The sequence below is a fragment of the Suricata suricatta genome, chromosome 13, assembly GCF_006229205.1.
Source record: "Suricata suricatta isolate VVHF042 chromosome 13, meerkat_22Aug2017_6uvM2_HiC, whole genome shotgun sequence".
Taxonomy (NCBI): Eukaryota; Metazoa; Chordata; class Mammalia; order Carnivora; family Herpestidae; genus Suricata; species Suricata suricatta.
The window spans coordinates 3,828,722-3,855,846 of NC_043712.1; the positions used below are offsets into that span (position 1 = coordinate 3,828,722).

The 27,125-nt window shown below is 57.4% G+C and overlaps 1 protein-coding gene across 1 annotated transcript in view; it reads right to left on the reverse strand.

The window, feature by feature from the left end:
- The window catches only part of NTNG2 (netrin G2), a 78,016-nt gene that overhangs the window by 21,053 nt on the left and 29,838 nt on the right, over positions 1 to 27,125 (reverse strand). Inside the window, exons 5-7 of the mRNA XM_029921053.1 lie at positions 4,178 to 4,350; positions 1,093 to 1,119; positions 144 to 281 (exon numbers count right to left, since the gene is read on the reverse strand). Coding sequence (XP_029776913.1) covers positions 144 to 281; positions 1,093 to 1,119; positions 4,178 to 4,350 — 338 coding nt within the window. The remainder of the gene's footprint in view (positions 1 to 143; positions 282 to 1,092; positions 1,120 to 4,177; positions 4,351 to 27,125) is intronic.

The window sequence follows — 27,125 nt, forward strand, 5'->3', positions numbered from 1 at the left end:
GGCCCGGAGGCGCCTCATCCCCACTCTCTCGTGGCTCTAGGGTCTAGTGTTCTCTAGGCTAAGAGCCAAGCCCCTACGGCAGCGCACGTCACAGAGGCAGGGGCGAGGGGGGCAGGGCAGCTGGGCTGTAGCTGGGCACCCACCTGTGGGCTGGGGGGTGCTGGGGGCCGTGGGGGCCCGCGCAGGGGATGTGGAGGGGGCAGGAGTGCTGGGAGCCCCTCTCATGGCCACGGTGGCCACAGGGGCTTTGGGGATGGGGTCTTTCCGGAGCCTGCCGACGCCTGGCAAGAGATGAGGGGAGCAAGAGCGGGTAGGGGGTTGGCGGGTGTGGGGGCAACGGGGCAACGTCCGGCCTCACCGCGCCGCCAGCGTCCCCTCCAGAACCAGCTTCCTCTGGTACCTTCTCTGCAGCAAGGAACAGCCCAGGGTGGGCTGCAGCCCCGCTCAAGCACGTCTGGAATGGACGTGGGCCACCGGCTGGCTCTTTGCCCCTGGCCAGTTTTCTCTTGCTGATGCTAAGAGCAGATGGCGGGACCCAGAGGGGCCCAGGTTCAGTGAGGTCCTGGAAGGACCCTGCTCGGCCGGTGCCTGGTGCTGTGAGCGCTGGATGCCAGTGATGACGATGATGGTGATGACACCCCCCCCTCCCGCCCCCTCCCCTCAGGCCTGAGCTGGGTCCCGGCTTACCTGCCCCAGCCTCAAGGGGCTGCCCAGGGGGAGGCAAACCCCCAGTCAGGCTCGGGGGACTTCGGCCCCTGGCCGGGAACAAGGGGCCCCCCATTCTTGCCCAGCAGGAGAGGGAGGCATGGGGGGGGTTCACCCAGGGGTTGCAGGACCCTTTCCAAAGCAGCACTAACCAGGAAGCTCAAGGGGAGAGATGGGAGGTGCGCTGGCCGCAGGCCACAGCACAGGGGAGGGGAGAGAGCAGGCAGGGGTGAAGCAGTGAACGGGGTGCGGTGGGGAGAGGCCTGCGGCCACGGGAGAGAACAGCCCCTTCTTTTCCCTCCTGTTCTTCCCAGGAGGTGCAGAAAGGCTCGTGCACTGGGGACCCCGGGGACCTTCCCCCGGGCGGCGAGCTCGGAACGTACTTACTACCAACGGCCGAGCCTGCGGCGGCACCTGTGGGGAGAGAAGGAGGGTCACAGGGCCTCTGGCTACCTCCTCCCTGCAGGGGAGCGGATGGTGGGGCTGAGGGAAGGAACCTGGAGCCCATTATCCCACTTCATCCCCACCGCCACCCTGAGAGGGAGGGACCACCTTAGCCCATTCTGCAGGTGGAGAAATGGAGACTCAGAGCCGTGACTTAACCCTGGGCACCCGCTGATGAGTGTCACAGGCTCCGCTGGGGGCTTCACACGCACCCTCTTCTTTGATTTTGGACTCTCGGGCCCTCCTGTGCAGGAGGAGGCGGGGGGCGGGGGGCTTTCTTCGGGCGGCACTGCCATGGGTGCAGGCTCGTCAGCTGGAGGCGCCGATGGCACGTGCCACCAGGGAGAAAGTGCTGCGTGGGTTCCCATCTGGGGACATGTGGACGCGGCCGAATGACTCATTGAAAAATAATCGTAGCAGCTGCTACGTGTGGCATGCTTGCTCTGTGCCAGGCAAGAACCGAGCATGGCCCCCACATGGGCCTTCTAGTCCCCGAGGAACCCCACGGGGCTTTGGGGTGGGCCTGATGCCACGGATCAGGACATGGGGCTCCAGGTAAAAGGACCTGTCAGAGGCCACACAGCTGTGAATAGCAGAGGCCCTTCTGTCCGTGCGCACACACGCCCCGGAGGGGGATTGAGGTCTAGGTCATGGTCTGCCAGGGGAACCTGGAGATATCAGGATAAGAATCATCAGCCCCGGAAGGAAGAAGCTGGCGCCAGGCTTCCCCCCACTGGTGTTCCTGAAGGAAGAACAGGGGTGAGGACGCCCCTCAATGCCCCGGGAGGCGCTGCAGGGGGGAGGCTATGGTGTGGAGAGCGGGGTATGTGGTGCATGACCCCTCCTGAGGGAGCCCTACAGGACAGCCCAGGAAGCCCTGATCTCAGAGGGCCTTGTGGGGGGGGGCGGGAAGGGGACTGGGCTGGGTTAGGATTCTATTTTGAGAGCATGGGGGTGGGTGCGGGGAGCGGAGGGGGCGCCCTGGTGGGGAGAGCCCTTTGCCTGCAGAGGAAAGGGGACCGGAGGGGCCCTGGGGGGGGGCCACTCTGGCAGCAGCGAGGGAGGAGATGGGGAGCTGGTGGCAGAGGAGGGGAAAGTCCAGAGTCAGGGTGATCCCCCCAGACCTGCAGCTTGGCCCCCTCGGGCGTTGGTACCATTCACGGAGATGAGGACATGCGGCGGGGAAGCAAAGCGAACCCGGGCCTGACTTGTTTCTGTCTGTGTCTAGGGGGCTGTTTCCGGGGGGGAAGCGTTAGGCTGAGGACCGTAGCACCTCCAGCCTCGCCTCTGCTCCCGGATATTCCAGAAGAAACCCCCCAGTCCCCGAGGGTGGGGCGGGGCTCCGGGGAGGCAGGACCAGCTCCAGGGGTTCCCCAAAACCAAGGGGCTTCAGCTTCCCCTGTGGGATGGAGGGTCCAGAGGCAAAGCCTGGCCTGCGTGGGTGCGTGTGTGCGTGTGTGTGTGTGTGTGTGTGTGTGTGTGTGTGTGTGTGTGTCTGGCCGTTGCTGGTTGGACACAGCGGGTGGCGTAGAATGTAGCCTGCAGGTCTGAGCAGGTCTGTGAGTCTGTGAGTGAGTCTGTCGGTGCGGGTGCCGGGTCTGGAGACTTCGGCAGACCCTTCCAGAAGGAGGACAGACGGAGGGGAGGCAGGGGGGTGGGGGAGAGGGGAGGCCAGCAGCACAGCAGGACAGATGTAGGGAGGCAGACTGCCTGTCAGAGAGGGAGGTGACAGCCACTAAAGAAAGGCCTCAAGAACCTGTTCCAACAAAGAGATGGGTCGGGCCCTGGGGGGCGGGAGCCGGGCGGGCGGCTGTCCGCGCCCGGAGCTCTGGGCACCTTTGAAGACCCAGCGTGCCGTGAGTGCCTGGCAAGCCACCCCTTCAAAGGCCTGTTGCCCGGCACCAGCACGACGGGCCTGTCACGGCCTCGCTGTGAGGCTTCCGGCTTTGATCAGCCTAAAGTCACATCAATCTTTCACGTTGGTGGAGGGAGGGCACCAATGGAGGCGCTTGTGCGGGCGGGTGGTCCGGGGCAGGACGCCCGGTGACAGGCACGCAGCCTGCTGCTGGACCAGGGCTGCTGGGCCTCAGTCTGCTCATCTGGAGAGCGGGGGTAAGAATAATTCCGCCCTTGGGGCAGCTGTGAGGGCTCAGGGAGAAGCCGTGTATGCGTGCCTGGCACAGCGTCTTTGTCAAGGAGCTTGACTGCTGTCAGGAAAGCCACTGGGGTGGGGGCAGGGGCCCCCACACGAGAGCCAGCCCTGGCTCTTCTCTACGGCAGCTCAGGGGCTCCCCGGGATTTGCGATTTCATGAAAACAGCCATGGGCTATGCCGGGGGCCCTGGTGAGTGGGGTCCCCCCAAGGGTGTTCGTGATGCAGGTTCAGGGGGGCTACACCCTGAGGAATGCAGTCCTGGCCGGGAAGGCAGAGCCCGGAGGACAGGACTATGCAGACGGTGAAGGCGGGGTAGGCGGCGGGGCCTCGAAGGGGCTGGAAAATGGGGTATAGGAGACCTGCTTCCGGGAGCTAATCTGAGGGCCCAGGGGGCTGGTGGCACGCAGCATGTGGCGCCCTGTGGCCGGTTGTAAACGTCCCCTGATTGCTGGGTGTGAGGGGTGGTCCTGAAAATCACAGCCTGGAGGAGAGGGCCTCCACCCCCCCCCTCCTCCGGACACCCCAGGGGCCTTCTCTCCAGCCTGCGGGGGCAGGACGGGGCAGGGGAGCAGCTCAGCTTGGGGTTCCCTCTGTCCGGGGCAGGTAGGGTGGCTTAGATTTCTGCAGGGGGCACTCGGGTCTTAATTACAAGGCCTGGTGCTGGGGAGCCTTTTAAAACACGGGTGTGAGTGTGCGTGGGCATGTGCTTGCACGCATGTCTGTGTGCGTGTGTGTGACCCACGGCCCCTGAGGTTGAAGCGCGGAGACACCACAGCCTCCCCGGCGGCGGGAGCGGGGGGGGGGGGGGGGGGGGGGGGGGGGGGGGGGGGGGGGCACCGCTGGGGGGCGCTGTGGCCGCCCCGCCCGTACGTACAGGCGTTGGGAGAGCCGTGGGGCAGCGGCAGGTAGGAGCCGGCACGCCAGGACCGTGTGCGGAAGTTCCTCTTGCACTTGCCGCAGTCGGGGCCCGTGGTGTTGTGCTCACACTCACACTGCAGGCTGCCCTCGCGCACGGAGCACAGGCTGGCGTGGAGGTTGCACTTGCACCTGGGGGAGGGGGACACAGAGGGCCAGAGAGGTCAGTGCACTTGGGAGGCAGGCGGGCAGGGCCCCCGGGAAAGGAGAGCACGGCAGCAGGCGAGCACTCTCCTTCAGGACCTTCCTGACTGCCCTGCTCTTCTTTTAATTTTTTTTTAACATTTATTTTTTTTGAGAGACAGAGCACAAGCAGGGGAGGGGCAGAGAGAGAGGGAGACACAGAATCCGAAGCAGGTTCCAGGCTCTGAGCTAGGAGGCAGCACAGAGCCCGACGCGGGGCTCAAACCCATGAACTGTGAGATCATGACCTGAGCCGAAGTCAGACGCTCCACCGACTGAGCCCCCCAGGCACCCCCCGATTGCCCTCCTCTTGAGGGAGCACGCCATTTCAGTCCCTTCCCGGAGCAGATAGAGCTGCTCCCGGAGCCTCCCCTGATGGTCAGCTCCCCTCTCTGATGGTGTCTGCAGGGCCCACCTGCATCTCAGGGCACTAGGCGACCTTGACCCAGAGGCGGTATTCTAATCATCTGCGCTCTTGACCGAGGCAGGTTGGAGGTAGCAAGAGCCGCTCACGAGCCCTCCCTGTGCAGACCTGGCCCCGGCCCCGGGCTGCACCCCTGCTCCCAGCCTCGGCCCACGCCCTTGAGGGCGGATGGAGGGAGAACCCCCACTCCCGGAACCCTGTCGGTTCAGCCACACATGTATTATTCATTCATTCATTCAAATATTTATAGGCAACTCATTATTCTGAAATCCGGTAAATAAAGGGAGAGAATCAAGCATGTTCTGTCTGTCCTGTGTAAACTGTACCTCCGGGTAACCAGATGTGGGTGAGGGGATGTTTCCTTTTATAGAAGCATCCCAGCTAATAACCGGGGAAAAAAGGGGGGAGCAGAAGGCACCCAGGCAGCAGCCCTCATTTCACGAACGGCTCTAGGCTCTGAGCGCCAGCAGCCTGCACTCTCACAGACAGACAACCAGCAGAGGCTTCCCAGGGAGGGACACACAGCACCCCGCAGCGATCCCAGCAAAACAAACTTGAATCTGATAGAGCCTCTTCATCGAGCTATGAATTTACAGGAACTACTGAGGACAGAGAAACATGCTAAGGAGAACCAGCGGGATGCAGCCAAATCCAGACGGAGGGGACTCTGGAAGTGACGTGCCAGGATGAACTGCAGGGGGGGCAACACTTGATGAGGGGGGACCCAGATCAAGAGACGCCTCTGAGGATCACCAAAGGCAGGGCGAGGATCTCATCTGGACCTCAGTTCAAATAGCCTCTAAACTCAAATAAGCAAACGTTATGCATATTCATGAGACAATTGGAATCTTATCTGAAGATCTTAAATTAATGTTGATTAGGGGCGGTGTTGGGGTTCTAGGTTTTTAAAGTCCTCATCTTTTTGAGACACAGGCCAAAGCATTTCTAGATGAAATTATCTGGTGTTTGGGATGTACTTCAGAATAACATGGAAAGGAGGGACATGGCTGGAGATGCCGATGAAGCCAGAGAGGCCACGAGCTGGTGACGCCAACGTGGGGCAACAGGTACCCGGCGGTTCTATGTTTGTGTGCATGCTGCAAATCCTCCATTATAAAAAGGGAGCAAGAATGTTCTAGATTCTGATGCGGGAAGATTTCCAAGGAGTACTGTCAATATATGTAAGAAGCAAATTGCAGAATACTGTGTGTCATACAATCCTGTTTTTATTAAAATATGCTCGCTCTCTCTCTCTCTCTCTCTCTCTCTCTCTCTCTCTCTATCTATATATATATATATATATGGCTGTGATGTGCCAGGCTCTGGGCTGGGAACAGAGAATGCATTGGTCAACAAAGCGGGGGCGGGGGGGTCCCGGCTCTGGTGGAGCATCGAGTCGAGTAGGACAATGATCAAAACATCTGTGATGGGGGAGAGGAGGAGGGATGAACACGGAGAAGCGGGGAATTTTAGGGCAGCGAGGCTGTTCCGTGTGACACTGTCACGGTGAATGCAGGACACTGTGCATTTGTCCAAAGCCACAGAGCTGATAGCATGGAGACTGAGCCCGATGTCCACCAGGGGCTCTGGGTAGTGATAACGCACGCTGCTCATCAGCGGTAACAAATGCCCCACGCTGGTGCCAGTGGTGTATGGAGTGGGGGCCGTGTACAGGGAGACGGCGGTATTTGGGACTCTCTCCACCATGGGCTCAGTCTTCTCTAAGCCCCAAATTGCTCCAAGTTTATTAATTTAACAACAGAAATCGTGCACCTCTTTCATTAATGGCAATTGTTACAGGTGCCCGGAGTCATGCAAAGGAGAGGGTATCGTGGGGGGCGGGGGTCCTAACTCAGCTTGGGGTAGCTGGATAGGCTCCTAGGAAGAAGAGGATTTTTTTAAATGTTTTATTTATTTTTGAGAGAGAGAGAGAGACAGAGAGAGACAGAGAGAGACAGCGCAAGCAGGGGAGGGGCAGAGAGAGAGGGAGACACAGAATCCGAAACAGGCTCCAGGCTCTGAGCTGTCAGCACGGAGCCCGACACGGGGCTCGAACCCACAAACTGTGAGATCATCATCTGAGCCGAACAACCGACTGAGCCCCCCAGGTGCCCCAAGGAAGAACAGTTTTAAACAAAGGCCTGCAGGAGGATCAAGAGTTTGCGAGGCAAGGAGAGAACCTTCTGAAAAGAGGCACGAACAGGAGGAAAGCCCCTAGGGCTGAGAAGCACCCCAGCCGTGAGGTTTGGGATGAGCCCAGCAGGTGGGGGGAGGCCACGACAGGACGCAGAGGCTGGGTTTTACGTGCAGAGGACTGGAGGCCCCTGGGAGGTTGGAGGCGGTCTGTCCTGGGATAGGGTCTGTATCACTGCTCCACGAGGGTGCCCTGTCTGGGGCAGCAGAGCCCGGGGCCGGGGAGGTCAGGGAGAAGCCTGGGCTCCGCAGGTGGCAGAGAACAGAGGCGCGGACCCCGGGCCCGCCGGGGACGCCAGGCGTGAGTGGCTCTGGCCGTCGCTGGCTCACATCATCTCAGACAGTTCCCCTTTCTAGCTCAGAATTTCCTTCTCTTCATCCCTCACCTTCCACGGGGCTGCTTTTCAGTCTCCCCCACATGCTCCACGTCTGTCCTCCGCGACAGTGTCTCCCCTCGGCGTCTATCCACACGATGAATATTGAGCCCCTTGTGTGTCCTTATAAACCGGTCCCGCCAGACACCTCACCTTGGCCCTCACTGCCTCCCCTCCTGCTCTCGTGTCTCCATCTGCCCGGAGCTCTGCATGGGGCCGCCCTCCAGGGCAGGGGTGCCCGGAGCCGGGAAGCTGGCTGCCCCGGTTCCCACCAGCCCTGCAGCCCCCAGTCAGCCTCCAGTCTGCGGGCTGTGGAATGGCCCGGACTACCTCGCTTCCCTCAAAGGATCCTGCCCAATGGCTAAGGAAACTCAGGTCTATCCATGCCACAGAATATTATAATACGATGGCATATTATAATACATGCTATTAATACACTATTCAAACAATACTATATTAAATATGTCATGAGAGGCTATTTCAAGCCACGGGGAATGTTGCTAACACAAACGAAAAGACCATACTCACGGAGCGCGTACCATGGGCCAGAGCGCTTCTCCTCCGGTACTTTAATGACCACGAGAGTTGGTGACCACCGTCACCTTCATTTCACAGACCAGGAAAAGGAGGCTCAGAGAGGTTAAGTATCTTGTCCAGAGTCACAGGCTGCCCAAAGACAGGCCTGGGACTGGAACTCAGAGATATTCAACTCCAGAGTCCCACAGGCGAGCCTGGGGTAGGACATGGCTGGGAGAAAAGGTTACCGAGTTGTACGTGAGAAGAGTTAGGTAGAGGCTGATGCGTCCCCTGGATCCACATGTCGGAGCCCTAGCCTTCTGAGTGACCAAAGGCCTTGAGGGAGAAGTTAAGGTTAAACGAGGTCACAAGGATGGGGCCCTGAGCCTCCAGGGAGGAAGGACCCCAGAGCTCTGTCCCCACCGCGTGCAGAATCCCGAGAAGTCAGCCCGGAAGTGGGGCCTCCCCAGAAATCAGCGCTGCCTGAGCCCCATTCATGGGCTTCGAGCCTCCAGATCTGTCCAGAAAGGTGTCCGTTGTTTGAGCCGGCCAGACTGACGGCAGCCCACGGGGTCTAAGACACACAGCTTCTCATTACACTCAAAATACGCTATCCACACCCAAAACCACCAATAGAAAAGGCACCGGGGTATCACTGTGGTTGTCCTAGGTCAGGAGGGGATGATAAATGGTTTTTATTTTCTTCTATGTCACTCGGCACGTTTCCTACATTCTCTATGTGAGCAGGTGTCACGTCTATGAGCAGATGACAAATGTCAGTTTAAACCAGGCAGTCAGGCCAGGGTGGGGAAGGTGGCAGGTTGCTGAGCTCACACACATCCTTCCTCTTGGGGGAGAGGTGGGTCCTTCAGGTCTTGGGGGCAGGGGGGGCAGTTTGGGAAACCCTGCTCCCAGTCACACACTACCCACTGTGACTCAAGTCCTGGGTCCAAGGACAGGGGCGCCTGGGTGGCTCAGGCAGTTGAGCGTCTGATTCTGGCTCAGATTCATGGGTTCGAGCCCCGCGTCTGGCTCCGAGCTGACAGCTCAGAGCCCGGAGCCTGCTTCGGATTTCTGTCTCCCTCTCTCTCTGTCTCTCCCCTACTTGTGCTCTGTCTCTCTCTCTCTCAAAAATAAACATTTAAATAAAGAATTCTGATGCAAACAAAGGCACTCTCCATGGTTTGACAGTGCTGAAGCCTGTATTCTTTTATTTTATTTTTATTGTATTTTTAAACTTTAGAGAGCAGAGGAGGGGCTAGAGGTGGAAAGAGAGAGAAAGAAAGAGAAAAGAGACGGGCAGGGAGAGAATCTAAAGCAGGCTCCACACTCAGCAAGGAGCCCCATGTGGGGCTTAGCCCACAACCCTGGGATCATGACCTGCGCCGAAATCAAGTGCCAGATTCTCAACTGACTGAGCCCCCCGTGCCCCAGGCCTGTATTCTTCCAGCTCCTGCCCGCACGAAGACGCCTGTTCAGTCCTTCTCTGGAGCTCCAAACCACAGCCACATACACACCGTGGGCCCCCCGTGTGCGCGGCTCCCAGAAACACACAGGGGCACGGGCAGGCACCTGTGGGCATTGGCGACTCTTCTTCCTGGGGACACTGGACCCCAGAGACGGTCCTTGGCAAAGGGGGGTCCTGCACGTCACCTCACCAGCCAGCACATATAAGGCTTCCCTAATGCCTAACACCCTTCTCCCTGACCGCCACACACAGCACACAGTAGCTTATCACAGGCTCTGACAAGTCCTGCAGGAAAGAAACCCGTCTTTGTCTAGCAAAAGTTTGTTTGCAGAGTGTATTTGACCTCAGGAGATTATTTTCCCTTCTGAATTCCTATGTCACATCCCACTGCGCTAGCTGGAGAGGAACACCCCAGCCGTGCGGAACCAGGGACGTGTGCCATGCCTCTGGCCCGAGGACGGGATATTTTTAGATATCAGCTACATAAAGACAAGATTGTCATCTCAACTTTGGGGGATAACACTGACCTTGGCTTGTGAAAAATGCATAAAGACCAGCTGAATCTGAGAAGCGTATGGTAAGGATGGTAGGAGGGGCCGCCGGTGTTGGGGCGGGTCATTCCTGTGGGGTCCAGCCTGAGAAGCCAAGGCCATGAAGCTGCCTCCTCCGGACCCAAATCCTGACTGCAGCTCCGCCCCAGGCCCATGCTGGCCAGCCCTCCCACAGGCCTCCTCTCCCAGAGGGTGTCTTGGCTTTTCCACCCACCGGCTGAGCCCTGGAATGAGCCCGGTGCCTCCCCCAGCAGAGAGAGAGGCAGTTCCCTGGGCATGGCTGTCAGGGAAACCCACAGAGCGGGGGGAAGCCTCACCGGGGTGGGCACAGAAGCAGAGCCCAGTCATGGAGCTGCTTCTTGGCCTTCCTGATTTTGCAGGATGCTCTGGGTGTGGCTGACTCTGTGTGCACGTGTGCCTGTGCGTCAGGCTCTCTCCTGTGTCCCTCTCTCTGTGTCTCTCCAGTCTCTGTGTCTCTCCCTCCCCATCTCTCTCCAGCACATGTTCCCATCTTGTTTTCCTCTGGACCTTTGCACATGCTGTTCCTTCCACCAGGTCCTGCCCCCTGCTCCTAGCCCCGCCCCCTGCTCCTAAAGCTAACAGCTGGCCAGCTGGTGGAAGTGTCAGTTTCAAGGCCAAACGTCACTTCTGTGGGGGACTTTCCGCAGTCCCTGCTCCGGAGCCCCTGTTGCAGTGTCCCTCACCCCATCGAGCTCAGCCTCAGCACTCGACCCCGTGACTGTGGGGGACGCGGGTAAACTATGTGACAGGTTCACGGCTGCTACTATTTACTTCGAACACACAGTATTCTTTTTGAAGGGCCAAACCCATCAAACCTGGGATCTTAAAAATATTGCCTGGTGAGGTACTAACGTATATTCACTTAAAGCAACTATTAAGCAAGTAAATAAATACTATGGGAGAGCCCCATGCACGAGAACGAAGTCACACCAGAAACAGAGGTGAACGCAGAATGGAATCCAAAACCTGCAGGTGAGAGCCGGAACTAGGAAAACGCAAACATCAGTCAATCTTCGTGACTTTCCGCAAAGCGGCCGTTTCTTGCCCACGATGCCCAACGCAGAGGTGACAGAGGAAAAAAAATAGACACTGGATTTCAACAAAATGCAAAACTTGTGTGTCAGAGGCCACGGCCAGGAAGTGAAAAGCCAATTCGTGGAATGGGAGAAAAATTCTGCAAAGTATTATTAATATAATTAACATTAATATTTAATTAAATTAATTATTAAAACATTTTATTTAATTAAAGTAACTAAAATGAATATAACTATTTAATTATAGTAAGTTTGTATATAGTACATAATATACTATTAATATCATAATTATATATTATTTAATTATACCAATAATATATTACATAATATTGTATGGAATTATTTTTATATATAATTATAATTATACTAGTATGTAATATTACATGCTATTGATATAATTAAGTATATTTAATATAGTTAAATAATTATATAATTAAATATAATAGAATTATATTAATAGTATGCAATATATACTATCAATATAATTAAACAATACATAATTAATACTATATAATTAACAATTATATAATAATTATATGATATATTTATATATTAATAGAACCAATTATAATATATTATTAATTATATTAATATTCTAGTATGTATCACATGTTATTAATGTAATTAATAATGTATATTATTTAATATATAGTTTCTATAATAATTAAATATATATTAATAGTATGTCACATATGCTATTAATATAATGATATATTAATATAATAATTACTTTATTATGGTTTCTCCTATAAGAGACTTCTATCTAGAGTATGTAATGAACACCTCCACCTCGATAATAAAAGGCAAATAGCCCAATTTTTCAAATGGGGAGATCTGAGTAGACATTTCTCCAAGAAAGATACTCAAATGGCCAACAAGCACATGACAAGAGGCTCAGCACCATTAACCATCAGGCGAACACAAATCAAAATTATGACTGTGAGTTGTCACCCTCCACTTGCATCTTAAGACGGCCATTATCAAAATCACAGAAAATCACGAGCAACAGCAGGGCTGTGGGGAACCTGGACCCCCCCCCACCCCCCCACTGCTGGTGGTCATGTCACAGGGCACACGTGCCCCCGGGAGCAGTCTGACGGGTCTTCACAAGACCACAGACGTGGCCGGCGGCCCCACGCTGACAAGGCGATTCCACCCCGAAGCACATCAGAGCATCTGCACCAACAATGTGCAGCGGCCTGTTCACGGCAGTGTTTTTCCAGCAGCCAAAGGTAGAAACAACCCAAGTGCTGATCAATAGAAAAACAGAATGCAGACAACGGAATGTTATTGGGCCACAAAGGGACTGGAGTCCCAACAAGCTGCTTCAACAGGGATGGACCCTGACTTATGTTGAGCAAAATACGCCAGACTCAAAAAGACACGTGCGGTGTGATTCTACTGATAGGAGATGGCCGTCCACATTAGGCAAATCCGTGGAGACGGCAAGGAGATTCGCTGTTGCCAGCGGCTGCGGGAGGGAGGCAGGGATTATTTTGAAGGTGATAAAGATGTTTGTTTTTAACTTTTTAACTTTACTTATTAATTTTGAGAGAGAGCGAGCGAGCATGAGCAGGGGAGGGACAGAGAGAGAATTGCAAGCAGGCTCCACACTGTCAGCACAGATACAGGGCTAGAACTTACGGACTGTGAGATCATGACCTGAGTCAAAATCAAGACTGGATCACTGCACCAACTGAGCCCCCCAGGTGCCTCAGTGATAAAAATGTTTTAGGGGCGCCTGGGCGGCTCAGTGGTTGAGTGTCCAACTTCGGCTCAGGTCATGACCTCATGGTTCCTGGGATCGAGCCCCGCATCGGGCTCTGTGCTGACAGCTCAGAGCCTGGAGCCTGCTTCCGATTCTGTGTCTCCCTGTCTCTCTGCCCCTCCCCTGCTCACACTCTGTCTTTTCTCTCTTTCAAAAATAAATAAATGTTTAAAAACAATGTTTTAAAGCTCAACTGTGGGGATGGTCACGTGCCTCTGTGAGTAGCTTAGAGCCGCCGAATCACATACTGTAAAGGCCGCGGGGCGTGCTTGTACACCCTACCTCGGGCAGCTGCTGAATGAATGAATGATAGCTAGGATATGGGAAAACAGGGAAGGGGTTCCCTGACTGACCGAAGCCTGGGAAACGGGGTTTGGTTACAATCTCTCCCCTACACACCTCTTCACAGGTTTGTCTCACTATTTGTGTCAACCTATGACGGTGTCCCCCAAAGGCTGCTGGGAGACAGAGCGGACACGTGGCATTCCAAGAGCTCCGCATGAGGTAGCACATTGGCCTTTCACAGCATTCCCATGAACGACATGCTGTTATTATATCCACTGTGCAGATGTGGAAACTGAGGCCTGGGGAGGCGAGGGGAGCTGCCCGAGGTCCCCCAACTCTAACCAAGCAGTAGAGTCAGCACTTGGATCAAGGCAGCCCGACGCCGAGCCCACTCTCCGGTGGCCAGTGGAGGGGGCAGGCGCCAGGGAGCCCCTGGGGTCCCAGCTTTGTTACCCCGAAGAGTGGGGAGCGGCAATCCTGGTCACCCCAAGGCCGTCAGGAGGGTCGTTAGGGAATGAGGGGGTCACTGAGTGGACAGGAGTAAAGCCCGCGACATCACGAGCCACACACGCAGGGTGGTTGGAACCCAAGTCGCAGCACACAGCAGCGACCGCTCAGGGTCTGCGCCCCCTTCCTCTGCCTCTCTGGGTGACCACAAGATGGTGGCCCTGGCCCCTGGTCACACTCGCCTGCGGCCTTCGGCCACTTCCTATGTGACCTCAGAAGGCGGTGGAACTTCCCTGGGCTCGGTTCCTAATCGGTAGGACAGGGACGGTGGTGGTGCCGGCCTCCTGGATTGTCGTGAGGCACAGCTGGGATGTGCTTCATGCCTCGAGTGCCTGACAACTGTCAGCGTCCTGTTGGCTTTCTCGTTCCTTCCATATGAGCTCAAGGACAGGGACCTTGAGAGCGTTCCGTGAACGAGGGTGCCAAGTCTTCCCAAGAGCCTTACGGATATTATCACCTCCGTTTCACGGGTAAGGAAACGCGGCACAGAGAAGGTACGCCAGCCCAAGGCCACGCAGCTGGTAAGCCCCCCTTCAGGAAGAGCCTCAAGCAGGCGGGCGGCAGTGGCCTGGAGGGTCTCCAGTGCCGGCTGTCAGGCAGACCTGGGCCCAGAGACGTGCAACCCACCCACGGTCCCCCGAACGCAGCCGTGTCCCTTCCCACCCACCCTTAGGCTGCTGACCTTCTGGGATTTCGCTTCACTATTTCAGAAGGCCCTTGGGAGATGAGATAAATAAATTTAAAAAAAAGCAAGCATAAATCAATAATTTATCGAGCAAACATATGTGGGCAGGCGCTGGGCAGCGTGCACGGGTAACCGAATCCTTGTGGAAACCCAGAAGGCAGGCTCTCGCCATGTCACAGGTATAGAGGCAAGATTCTGGGGTGGGACAGGCGGGATTTGAACTCAGGGCTGTCAGGTGCCCGAGTGGACCTCACGGCCCCTCTCCACCTTGTGGCTCTCTTGGAGCTCGCCTCCTGCTGACAGCACGGGGCTGATGAAGGCTTGGGGAGGGGTCTCAAGGAAGATCCTTCCTGCACCCTTGCCCACGGCCATAGCAAGTCTGAGGCCTGGCCTTGGCCCAGGAAATAAAGAGCCACAGAAGAAAGCAGCCCCTTTCCCACCTGCCCTTCTGGTACCAGCTCGTGCCCGCGTCCAGACCTGGGCGGGTGGTCCAGATGCCTGGCGGCACCTCCAGCCCGCATGTTTCTGCATCCCCGGGATCAATTTTCCCAAGGAATTGCTTTCTGAACTTGACCTTTGAGAACCATCAATCTCTCCAGAAACCCATCACCCAAGCCACCTGACCCCTCTCTACGGCACTTTCCAGCTCATCCATCAGGAAGCATTATTTAATAATGAACGGAGGGACAGGGGGCTGGCCCGGCCAGCAGATGCTCCCAGCCCACCAGCGCCGTTGCCTACCCCCCCAGCCCCACAGAATCCCAGGCTTTAATTCTATAGACACAGCAGTGGCTCTGTGAGAGACAGAGAGGCAAACAAAGAGTGGGAGATGGAGAGAGAGAGAGAGAGAGAGAGAGAGGACAGAGAGGGAGAGAAGGAGAGATGCTGAGTCAGCACCCAGACTCTCCTCCAGGCCCTGCTCCTAATTTGCTGGGTGACCTTGAGCAAGTCACTTTTCTGGGACACAGACCTTTCCTCTGCAGATTGAAAGGGTTGAATGACATCTTAGATGTTCAACTTGGCCCTTTCGCTGTTTGCAAGTGCCTAACACACTGCCTGGCACGCGGGGGACCAGCCTCGGGGAGTCAGCCTCCCCTGGACCGGGCTTACGTGGTGACCACCAGCACAGGGGCGGGTCACCAACAGTCCCACATAGACGTCAACTGTTACCTTTCGCTAACAGCCGGCGGGTCACAGAGGTGGGGGCATGGGGCACCGAGGATTGGCCTTACGTGGCAGCCCCCACGTGCCCAGCCTGAGACAGCCCCCCTCACTGTGCTGTCAACCTCCTACCTCGGAGCCTGTCCGTGGGCAGCAGCTCCCAAATCAGCTTGCCTGTTTCCAGACCCTGAGGGTCCCCACTGGTGGGGGCGGGGGGCCAGACACCCTGTCATCTTGGAGCCACTTCCCTGAAGACCCAGATCTGGGAAATAAAAATACAGGGTGCTTGGTTAAACTTGAATTTCAGGTAAACAATAAAGAGTGTGAGGTTTTTTGGTATAAGTATATCCCATGACATATTTGGGCTATACTTATACTAAAATTTTTGTCATTTATCTGAAATTCAAATGTAACCGCACCTGCCAGCCCTGCTCAAGCACACGGCTGAGTCAGGGCCCTTCCGTCCAACTGTGACCCCACTTGAGGCCCGGCGTGGGGCCTACCCACTTGCTGGCCCTGCTGTCCACCCTCCAGACAAAGGGCCTCAGCCACCTTCTCGAATCAGTGAGTCCCTAACGAGCCAGAGCGGACAATAACTATTTGCAGGCGGGGCCAGGCCCAACCCGAGGGGAAGGCCCTTCCGGACCATCCCAGCTCCCGGGGCCACGCTCTGCCTCTGCTAAGGAGTTAGCTGGAAGGCTGACTTCACCCCTCCCGTCCCGCTTCAGGCCCAGCCAGGGTCTCTGCTGCCCTCGTCAGGAGGGCAGGGCCACCGGCCCGGGGCCAGGCCAGAGCGTGCCCTGCCCTGCGGGGAGAGCCGGTGGCACCTGGGAGCTGCCAGCAGGAGCGCCATCTGGCCGCGGGCCTGGCACCGGTGCTCCACAAAAATCGTGAGCGGGCCCTTCCCTCCTTGGGCGAGAGAAGCGGGTGTTTGGAGCGCCTCCCAGACAGGAGGGCGGGAGGCATGTAGGTCAACGCCTGGCAGCCGGAAAGAGTGATGTCATCTGCTCCCAGGCGGGTGGAGGGGACACCAGGAGAGGCGGGTGCTGGAGCCCAGCAGGGAGGAGGGGCCCCGGGGCTGGCTCCCCTCCAAGGTCAAAACCACAGGACTTCAGGACATTCACAGGGACCCCTGGGACATGGGGCACACGGGTGGGGCTCAGGGGAGAGCCCAGGACCCTGGTGATTCTTGGTAACCAGTCACCTCTGCTGGTGTCCCCCCCACCCCCATCCTGGCCGCCTGCCTGTATGTTAATCCCCGTGGGGTGAACAGAGAGCGGACTGACATATTCCTGACACCCCCAAGGCCAGAGCTCTTAGAAACCAGTGACTATTTTCAAGCAACGGCAGCGTCTGCCCATTTCTCTGATGGATAGAGCATCTACCTTTGGGTGAAGACTGTTCTTTTTTTGGGTGGGGGAGAGACATCCAGTGGGCTGTGGGGTTTAGAGGGACGCAAACTTCAAGCCTGCGCTGGGCTGGACATGCCGACACATGAGGATGGACACAGCACGCTGCAAGGTGAGGGAGAAGGTGACATGCCCAAGGGCACTGCCCTCGTGGGGGGGGGCTTGGCTTCAAGGCAGGGTCCACACTCCAAGGAGGAAGGATGTGGCCTCGGGATGGGGCCCTGGGGACTTCCCCTCCCAGCCAGCAGGTAGCCATGGGAATGGCTGGATCTTAGGGTGCTTGCTGGCAAGCAAGGTCAGGTTTTAATGATTCTTTCTCTGTGCTCGTGCGCACACACACACACACACACACACACACACACGGAACACCATGGCCTGGGGGCCTTAAGCCTTGTTTGGGGTATGAAGGGAGAGGTCCCCCTCAGCTGGGGCACAGCAGCGGAGAGACGGGCAGCAGCTGCGGAAGCGAGCAATGGTCAGGAGGAAAGCTTAGTGATCCAGCTGGATGGAGAAGTGACAAGGGACCAGAGGGACACAGTAGGGATGGTGGCAAAGAGGACCTAGTAAAATGCCCGATGCTCCTGGTGAATTAGTGGGAGGGGGTGGGGCTGGGTTTTGGAGGGAGGAAAGAGGGCTCCTGGGCCCAGGACACCTTGAACAAGGTGGAGACCCCACCCAGCAGGACCCTGAGGGTGGAGCTACGGGAGGGGTCTGGCTTTCTCAGGGGGAATGTGGACAAAGGCCTGTGGCCGCTTCTCCTGGAACACAGTCAGGCCAGCAATTGAGTTCATTGGCCAAATCAAATTTGGGCTTCTGCGCGAAGTCCTTTTATATTAAGTGCTTTAACGTACATCACCTCCTCCAGACTATTGATAAATCCTATTACCCATTATAAAGCCAGAGGCAGCCTCCCAGCCAGGGGCAGGGTGGGGGGAGGCTGGTGGCAGGAAGCTGGCGGGGCCCAGTGTGTGGCTTGGGGGCTGGCACAGTGGGTATAAGCAGGGAGGGACCGGCCAGCCCCCGGAGCCTGCCTGAAAGCGGTCCCAGCACCCTGGAGGGAGGGCCAGGCCTGGGTGGCAGGCGTGGCTGGGTGTGACGGTGGACAGGTGAGCAGCCACAGGGTGGGTGTTAGCAAGCCGGCTTTGCCTCCTCACTGCCTCTGAGCTGCTAAGTGCCGCTCTGGAAGGAGCCACTGATGGGATGCTCATTTGCTCACGGCTGAACTGTACGAGGGAAAGAAGTCAACAGATCTGCGCACGCCCACCTGGTTGCCGGGGCCTCACGGTGAGCGAGCCAGACCCAGATGCTCTCAGCTCAGCGCCCAGGGCGGGGCTGGCCGGGGGTGCTGGTCAGTCGTCCGCATCCGCGGCCCTCCTCGCTGTGGCAAAGCCGTGGGACTGCCAGAGCGGGGGACCGAGGGGTGGCTTCCCAGGTCTCCAGCCTTTGGGCCCCAGAGAGGTGGTGTCTGAGCCAAGCCACAGGGAGGAGGAGCAGGCCGGACAGGAGGGCAAGGGTGGGGGGAGCAGGGAAGAGAAGGGGGTGCTAAGCTGTATATCAGACAGAAAGAAAGGCACAGAAGCCAGGCAGAGGGACCCACCACCCAGGCCCCTGATCTGCGAGGCCTCATAGCTCAGGCTGCAGAAGGCGGGGAGGGAAGCCTGGGGGCCCTGTGAGCAGAGTTGCAGCTTATAGACTTGAGTTCAGGGTCAGTGGGAGGCCCCTGAGGGTACTGACCTGGGAAGGGAAAGGCTGAATTTATGTTTTGGGGAAAACAACCTCTTCACGGAAGGGCCAAGCTGAAGAGAGAGGCCAGTCATCTCCCCAGATGAAGTAGTGATGCTGGCCGGGCCCTCTCTGGGGGGCAGGGGTGGGGACACGTGTCCATGTTAGGGACCCGCCCAGGACAATGGGGTGGGAGGGGTGGGTAGGAATCTATGGAGGGGACCCCTTCCCGCAGAGTGGAAACAGGCCTCCAGGATCCCAAGCTCAGAGAGAGCCACTCTGAGTGGGGAAGAAGTCCCAGGACGCCCCCCCCCCCCAAGTCCCGGACAGCCAAGCGAAGGGTCCTTGTGGCCCTTGGGCTTCTTCTGAGGCCTCAGCTCACCGGAGGGCCAGCGTCCGTGAGCAGGTGCACGTGAGGCTTCAGCGAGCCATGTGTCCAGTGACAGGTGCTTGTGGAAGCGGGTTCCTGCCAGTGAGTGGGCGGGGCAGGGACACAGGTGCATCATGGGGAGGGTGGGGGGGCCTGTAGGGAGCAGCTATGAATCTAACCCACGCTCAATCTGGGGACGACATGCCAGCGAGCCTTCAGAATGGCCCCCCAGTTCCCCCCTTGTTCCCTCTGCTGAGGAGGTCAAGGCCTGACAACACTCTCAATCCATCTGCCTCCTGCCCCTCCCCCACCGTCATTGCCCCTCCCCAGCCCCGTCTGTCCTGCCAGGAGCCCCCAGGCTGCAGGGGCCGGCGGTAACACTGTCCTCCCAAGTCCCTTGGGCCATGTGGAATGTCCCTTCCTGCCTGCCAGACAGGGGAGGAGACCCAGGGTCTCTCCCGGCTGGCGAGGGCCCTCCCTGCGAGGGGCGCACCTGTGAGTGAGGTTTGTGCTCAGGTGACTACACACCGCCTCCTTCCGAGTAACCAGGGCTCCATTCTCTCCAACCTGCGGCGCGCGCGGGGCCTTGAGCGACCCTGCAGGTTCTCAGACAACCCTTTCAACCGTGGGACCCCATTTTACAGGCGGGGGGACTCAGGCTGGGGACACTGAAGGCCTTGCCTTGGGCCATAAACCAGCAAAGGAAACAGTCAGACGCAAATGCAGGATGTCCCGGGGATGTGAAGGGCGCTGACGCCCCACAGGGACCTGCTGGGGCCGCGGGGGGGCCGGCCTTGGTTGCCAGAACTGACAGGGGCTCATCAGAAGTGTCAGAAGCCGGGGTTCTGACCCAATATTCCATCCGTCAGTGTGCACATGCTCGCTTCCGTCACATGTGGTGCAAGGTCACCCTCCGTCCCCTCCTGCCCCCTCCCATCTGGCAGCTCCCTCCAGCCTAGATTCCCGCACCCCGCCTTTGCTCCCCACACCATTCTGGTTATTCCCACGTGCCGGGGCACCTCCCCATTTTCAGAAATAGCTCTCTCCTTCTGGCTTCTCCCCACTGCTCCTGCCCCTGTCTCTCCTCCCTTTCAGGGTCACAGTTGTTAAATGCCTTAACAACACCCCGTTTTTACCCCTCATTCATTCTGTTCTGCTTTGTTCCCTTCAGAGAGAGAGAGAGAGAGAGAGAGAGAGAGAGGGAGGGAGAGGGGATCTCAAGCAGACTCCACACTCAGTGTGGAGGCCAACACAGGCCTCGATCCCACAACCCTCTGGGCTCATGACCTGAGCCGAAATCAAGAGTTGGATGCTCAACCTAACGGTGCCACCCAGGCGCCCCATCCCGCATTCATTCTGTTTTATATTTTTGCATTCACCCCGGAACCTTCCCCCAGACAGCCTTGTGCCCCTGCTCTGCCACATCTGCTCCCGAGGAGGTCACCTTTGGCCTCCCCGTTGCTAAATCCATGCACCCACCTTGGCCTCCATCTGGACCGCGCCCCCCTCCCCCATCCGTGGCATCAGACGCAGTGCCCGCTCCGCCCGGACACGCTCCTTCCGCTTGGCTCTGGCCAGCGTCCTTCTGGATTTTTTCCCCTCCTGCTGCTCGTTCTCTGGGCCCCGCCTTCACCATCCAACCTCTCGGGCTCCCACCCCAGGCCCGACACTGTCCGCATGTCCCCACTTTGTCTTGGCGGCTTCTTATCAAGTTACACACGGGCTTATCGTAGGGTCCTGTGGCCCCACAGCTGGGCATTCACCCAAGAGAAACGAAACCATGTTCTCCCACAAGCCTTTGCGTGAACGATCACGGCAGCTTCACTCATCACTGCCCCAAACCGGAAGGAGCGGAAGCACCCGATGATGACCCAACGCTGCAGGGCCGCAGACACCCATCGCCTAGGGCCACAGTGCCGGCCGTGGAGAGACCACGGGCGACGGGCCATGTGATGCTCCCCAAAGGCACATGACGGCGCTAGGGGACGTTTTTTAGAAAGACAACTGTGGTGGCGAGCAGATCGGTGGATGCTGGGGGCGGGGTGGCCACCAAGGGGCAGCGGAGGGAGATTCACGGGGAGACGGAAGTGCTCTGGGTCTCGGCAGTGGTGGCGGCCACGGGAATCTATACGTGCCTTGAAATTCACGCCCTTGTGCCCCCAGAAGGTGTGGTTTCCACTGTACGGCACAATAAAAAATAAGGTGGAAATAATGTAAAAATGTAAAAACAACTTCTTCCTTCCTTCCTTCTTCCCTCGCAGCCGTCCACATGTGACCAGTAAAATCTCCATCTACCCAGTGTCTTGAGACGGAATCCGGGGAGTCCCCCGGGTGCCCCCTGCTCCCTGCCCCCACCCGCCGCACGGTGAACCCCTGCCCAGGGGCCCCCACCCCCAGGCGGCCTGCGGCTCCCCCCTCCACCGTCGGGACCAGTCCGGGCCGCCGTCAGTCTCAGAAGAACCTGCCCAGTTTCCCTGCCTCTCTCAGGTCCCCTCCCAACTCAGATGTCTCGGCACCAGAGGTTGGATCACGTCACCTCCTTAACATCCAGCAATAGCTTTCACGGAACTTATAATAAGACTGACCCCTCCCATGGGTGCTGGGCTGGTAGGACCCGGCCAGATCCCCTCTGCTCTGGTCTTCGGAGCGCACGCACGCACACACACAGACACACACACACTCACACCCACCCCCACACACACACTAGCCACGTCACATGAAATTCTTAGAAGACACTATGTGTTTGAATGCAGGGCCTTTGCACCTGCTATTTCCCTGCCAGAAATGCCCCACTCACCCTTGAGGCTTCACCTTCAAAGCTGCACTCCCCAACCACCCGGGTCCTGGTGACAGGCTGGTCTTCCCAGGCGCCCACCGTCACACTACCCTCCTATCAACTCTAGTCCCCCGGGGTGGTTTGTTCTGTTCATTCCCGTCTCCCTGTTGGATGGTAAACCCAGGAGGCTCCTGTCCGTGCCAGGCACATGCATTGAATTGCATTCTCCAAAAAGAGATACTGAGGTTCTAACTCCGGGTGCGTGTGAATATGAAATTGTACGGAAGTAGGGTCTTTGCAGATGCGATTCAGATACAAGATAAGAGGAGGGGACATGGAGTAGGGTGGCCCTAATGCAACGTGGCTGCTATCCTTCCAAGGAGAGCTGTGATCGAGACAGACAGCAGGGAGGAGACGGACGCCAGCGCTAGGCGGCGCATCTGCAGCCCGAGGTCCCAGAGACTGCTGGGCGGGGGGTGCAGGAGGCGCGGCCTGCATCCCCTCCACACATTTCCGAGAGCCTGGCCCTGCCCGCTCCCGGTTTTCAGGCTTCAGTTTTCAGGCTTCGAGCCTCCAGAGCTGTAAGAGGATAGGTTTGGTTTTTGAAGCCCCCCTAGTTTGTGGCACTTGGTTACGGGGGCCCTAGGACGCGAATAAAGCTGCCCATTAAAAATATTTGTTGAATTAATTAATGTGATCGTGAGAAAACTCTCAGGAAACGCTTCTCCCTCAGCAAGAGAAAGCGGCGCATTATTCTTCCCGCACCGCTGGGAAGATATCGCTGTCCGTGGTTCCATCCCCAACTCACCTGCCGGCTCCCGGCATCTCCTGTGACCCAGGCAAGCCAGGGCCCCTCCCGCCGCCTGGCCCTGGGATGGGGCCACAGCCGTCAGGGGAGTGGACCGGAGGCAGCCCGAGGGGCCACAGCGGGCGGGGGACCCCCGCGCACCCCCAGCACAGCTCGGCTCCCTACGCGTTAGTCATGCATGTCCACCCTCGGGTGGGAGGCAAAGGTTCAGAAACATCAGTGGATTTGGTTAACGGGGCGTGAACCTCACCTAACAAAATCTCCATGCCCAGTGAGCAGAGTTCATGAATGTTAGTCAAACACACACACACACACACACACACACACACACCTCACTCTACAAACACTGGGGACCACTGACCCCCCTTTAAGAATGGCATAAACACCGGCCCTCTTCCCAGCTGGCCGCACCCACCGCACGTGACACTCAACACGTGGCTCAGGGAGTCACGGCTCCTTAACGCCCACCAGGGCCCTCCTCCAAGTCCACGGCCAGGGAGTGCGGGGGGAGGACCTCTGGGACGTACGGACCCACCGTGATCCGGGGTTCTGTCGGCATAACGGCGGTGCTGGTACTTAGTGCTCCTGGGGCCCAGCCGCGGCTCCACACGCCCTTCGTGGCTCATCTCACCCGACCCCGTGGTCCCCATTTCACGGAGGTGAGAAAGGAGGGGCCGACGGCTTAAGTAATCTGCCCGGGGTCACACCTGAGGCAGGATTTGCACCCACATGGTCTGACGGGGAAGCCATCACTGGTCTGCTTCTCCTCCCTCCTCCCTCCTCCTCCTCCCCCTTTAAGTTTTTAGTAATCGCTACACCCAACCTGAGGCTCGAGTTCACGACCCCAAGATCAAGGGTCACACACTCGGGGGCGCCCGGGTGACTCGTCAGTTAAGTGTCCGGCCTCGGCCCAGGCCATGATCTCACGGTTCAAGGGTTCGAGCCCCGTGTCGGGCTCTGTGCTCACAGCTCAGAGCCTGGAGCCTGCTTCCGATTCCGTGTCTCCCTCTCTCTCTGCCCCTTCTCTGCTCACCTCATTTCTCTCTCAAAAACAAACAAACAAACAAAGAGGCTCATGCTCTTCCAACTGAGCCAGCCGGGCGCCCCAGTTTTTTAAAGTGGGCTCTGCACCCAACATAGGGCTTGAACTCATGACCTCAGATCAAGAGTCTTAGGTTTTTTTAAGCTGAGGTAAAATGTACACAAAATTTACTTTTGCCGTTTTCAGGTGTCTAAGAAGCATTGAGACATCACTGCCCTCTGTCTCCAGAACGTTCTCACCATCCCGAACAGAAACTGTCCCCACAGACAAGAACCCTGCACCCCCTTCCCCAAGCCTTTGTCTTGTTTCCTGTTGCTATGATTTTGGCTTCTACGTAAGTGGAGTCCCACAGTACGTGTCGCTCTGTGCCTGGCTCATCCCGCTTCGCACAGTGTCCCCAGGGCTCACCCTGTTGCAGCAGGTGTGAGAACGTCCTCGCGGTTTGAGGCTGAGTAACACTCCACGGTACGTGGACGGACTCCATTTTGTTTATCCATCATCCGTCAGCGGCCGCTTGGGTTGCAACTGTCCACTCGTGGCCGCTGTGACCACGGGTGCACACGCGTCACCTCAAGCCCTGCCTTCAGTGCTGCTATGTGGGTACCGAGAAGCGGAGCTGCTGGATCACACGGCGATCCTCCTTTAGGGTCCTGAGGGCCCCCTGGAATGTTTCTGACAGTAGCCGCACCGCTTTACGTCCCCGCCACAACGCAGCAGTGTCCGTCCCGCCACATCCTCTCTGACGCTTGCTAATATCTTTTTCTGTTCTGACAGCAGTCACTCTGCTGGGCACATCCGTCAATCTCGGGACATGGGGCTCGGCCCCGTGATAACTGCTCAGTTAACGTCACTGAAGGGGGGGCCCCACCCCCTCTGCCTTGGGGGGATCCCAGCATTACAGGGACACACACTCCTTCTCACCCTGGCTCCCTGCAGGAAGACCCGGGAAGAGACTAGAGCACAGGTTGGGTGGGAAGGGAGAAGGCGCCTCTCCCCCTCATGCATGCACCCCTGCCCACTGCCCTCCACACTCACACACCCAGAGCAGAAATCTTTCCTCCGAGGTTTCTATTCTCGTCCTGAGTTCCGTCCATCTCCAGTTACCGGGTGATCAATAGGGACAGGACGTTTGTGGAAGAAGATGAGGAGGCAAGAAGTGGGGAAGGGGGAGGGGAGGAGAAAACGGCGGGTGTAGGGGGGTGACGGGCCAGCTGGGGTCAGACATGTCCATCTGGGCTCAGCTCTGTCTCTGGGACCTAGGGAGTCTCTTCCTGCTCCAACCTCCTCCTGGGTAGGACAAAATGCCTACAACCTGACACCCACCAAGTGTTTAAGTGGTTTCTATAAGCTCCTGTTGACGTCATCAACATTTACTATTCTACGGAACAGGTGCACAGGACCTTAATCTGACGCACAGGACCTGTCTCTCTCATCTCCCACAAACACCACCCTGTTTGGCTTGAATACCTCCCAGAACAGGGAGCTCACTCCCTCTTTCCTGTTCCCAGCTGCCAAAGGCCCAACTGGACTGGTTCCTTGGATCCTCTAAGAATTTTCTGAGCAGATCAATTTGCCCCTGGTCAGGGCTTGGGGGTGAGAACCGGATGACCCCCCCACCCTGTATCCTAGATTCAGAGGGCACAGGACTGGCAATGTTTCCTGTGCTCCTGGATGCCCACCCTGGCCAGGGGCCTGCTGAATTCTATTAGTCAAGGAGCTACACTATCACACCGGAGACAAGACATGAACATCTCACAGCGTGAGGGGCACGCCGTCCACGCATGAGCTGCCCTGGCTCAGGACCCTGGACAGGGGGTTTAAAAAATTTTTGAACTAAGGGCCCACATTTTAAAAATCAAGAAATTTTACATAGATATCTGCTACGTGCCTTCTCTTGTCAACTCAGAAGGCCTGGCAGGTCTGGTCTCTTATTCTGTGAAGGGTCTGCTCTCCCCATTTCTCCGCAGACCACACCCCTCTCTGCTGTCTCTCCTGGTCTACATTGTCCAGGGGTGCTGTCTTACAAACTTAAGGGACCCAAAGCTCTCCGTGGTGGGGCTGGGGAAGCTGACATCTTAAAAATCTCTCCTGTATGATCCTGGCCGGGTTTGGGCTTTGCTGAGCTTGAAACACTTGTGTGTGGCGGGGGGAGGGCTCTGTTTCTGCTCCAAGGGCAGGAAAGGGATGATCACATTTCTCCTCAAATCCAGATGTTGTCCCGGATCTGCTGCACAGTTGGAGCCAGCTGCCCCCCGGCTCCACACCTGAGTCTCCCCAACTGTGGAAGGAGAAAACAGCCTGCCCCGTCCTGTCCTCCAGGAGCGTGAGTGAATAAGGAAGTGGGATCCCCTCTTCTCTCTACCCCAGACCCAGGACTGGCAAGGCTGTTTTGCCAGGGCCCGCAGGGAGGCAAGGCCAGCGCGGGCAGGGGCTTCAAGGTGCAGGAGCCCATTTTGGGTGGGGGTGCAGCCGCCACCCAGTAGCCATGTGCCTCTGTGCTCCCCCCAGCCCCCAGTCTGGGTCCCCCTTGAAGGTGGAAAGAGCTGACAAGAGTGGCAGGGTGTACCAGAGACCTTTGGATTTTGGAGACGGGGCCAGTGAGATGGCCCTGTAAAGGAGACAGACTTGAACTTGGACATGCTTGCATTGGATCTTGGGAATCTGGTACTTTGTTTACCTGCGTGATCACCTTCTATTCCCCGACTTCAGCCTCCTCATCTGAAGGCACTAAGTAGAGGGGAGCACTGTCTCCGTAGGGAAAGCTCTACAACGTGGAGGTCAGGTCCGGCTTGCTCAATGCCGTATTCTTGGCTTGTGGGATCTTAGCAATTCAATAACCATTGGGGAATCAGATGACTATTAATTAAACAAGAAAATGCACATGAAGTCCTTAGCTCTGTGCTCAGTGAGACTCCATCAATGAGACTGCAGCAAATGCTCAATAAACATCCACTAGTGTTGTTGGCAGGCCAGAGGGGGAGGCTCTCTGGGCTGTGAAACTCGAAGGGAATCCCAGGACAGGTTCAGTGTGAGATCCCCGAGCACGAGAGGCCTCGGGCAGTCCCCAGGCGCCCACTCAGGAACATGAAGGGCATCGTCGGGGCGGCTCCATCCCGTCTCCCTGGGCCTCTCAGGCTCCCTGGACCTGCTGGGTTTCCCACCCAGAATTCAAAAAGGAAGAGCAGAGGAAGACACAGCCCTTTGCCGAACCATCGACCAGACCTAATTAATCGATAAGCCGAGCTGCCGCTTTCCGGCCCACCTGCCGCCTGAAGAGTACTTACTTTATCTCTGAATTGATTGCCACACTTTTGCCACCACTACGCCTGATCCCCGCCGCCCGCGGAGGCTGGGTGCCAAGGGGCGCTGGCAGCTGTTGAGCAGGGGCCGGCCTGCATCTTGCCAGGGAGACGTGGTCTCCGGGCTCCCCAGTCCTCATGCTGCAGGTGGGAAACTGAGGCCCGGAGAGGGTGCGGAGGGGCGGGGCCGGAACCCAGCCCACGCGGCCCTGTGAGGTGGAAGGAGGGCCGCTGACCGGAGTCCTGAAGATGACGGTCCCCTGCAGCAGCCCAGGGCAGGTCAGAAAAGCGGCCGCCCCCCGCCCCCACCC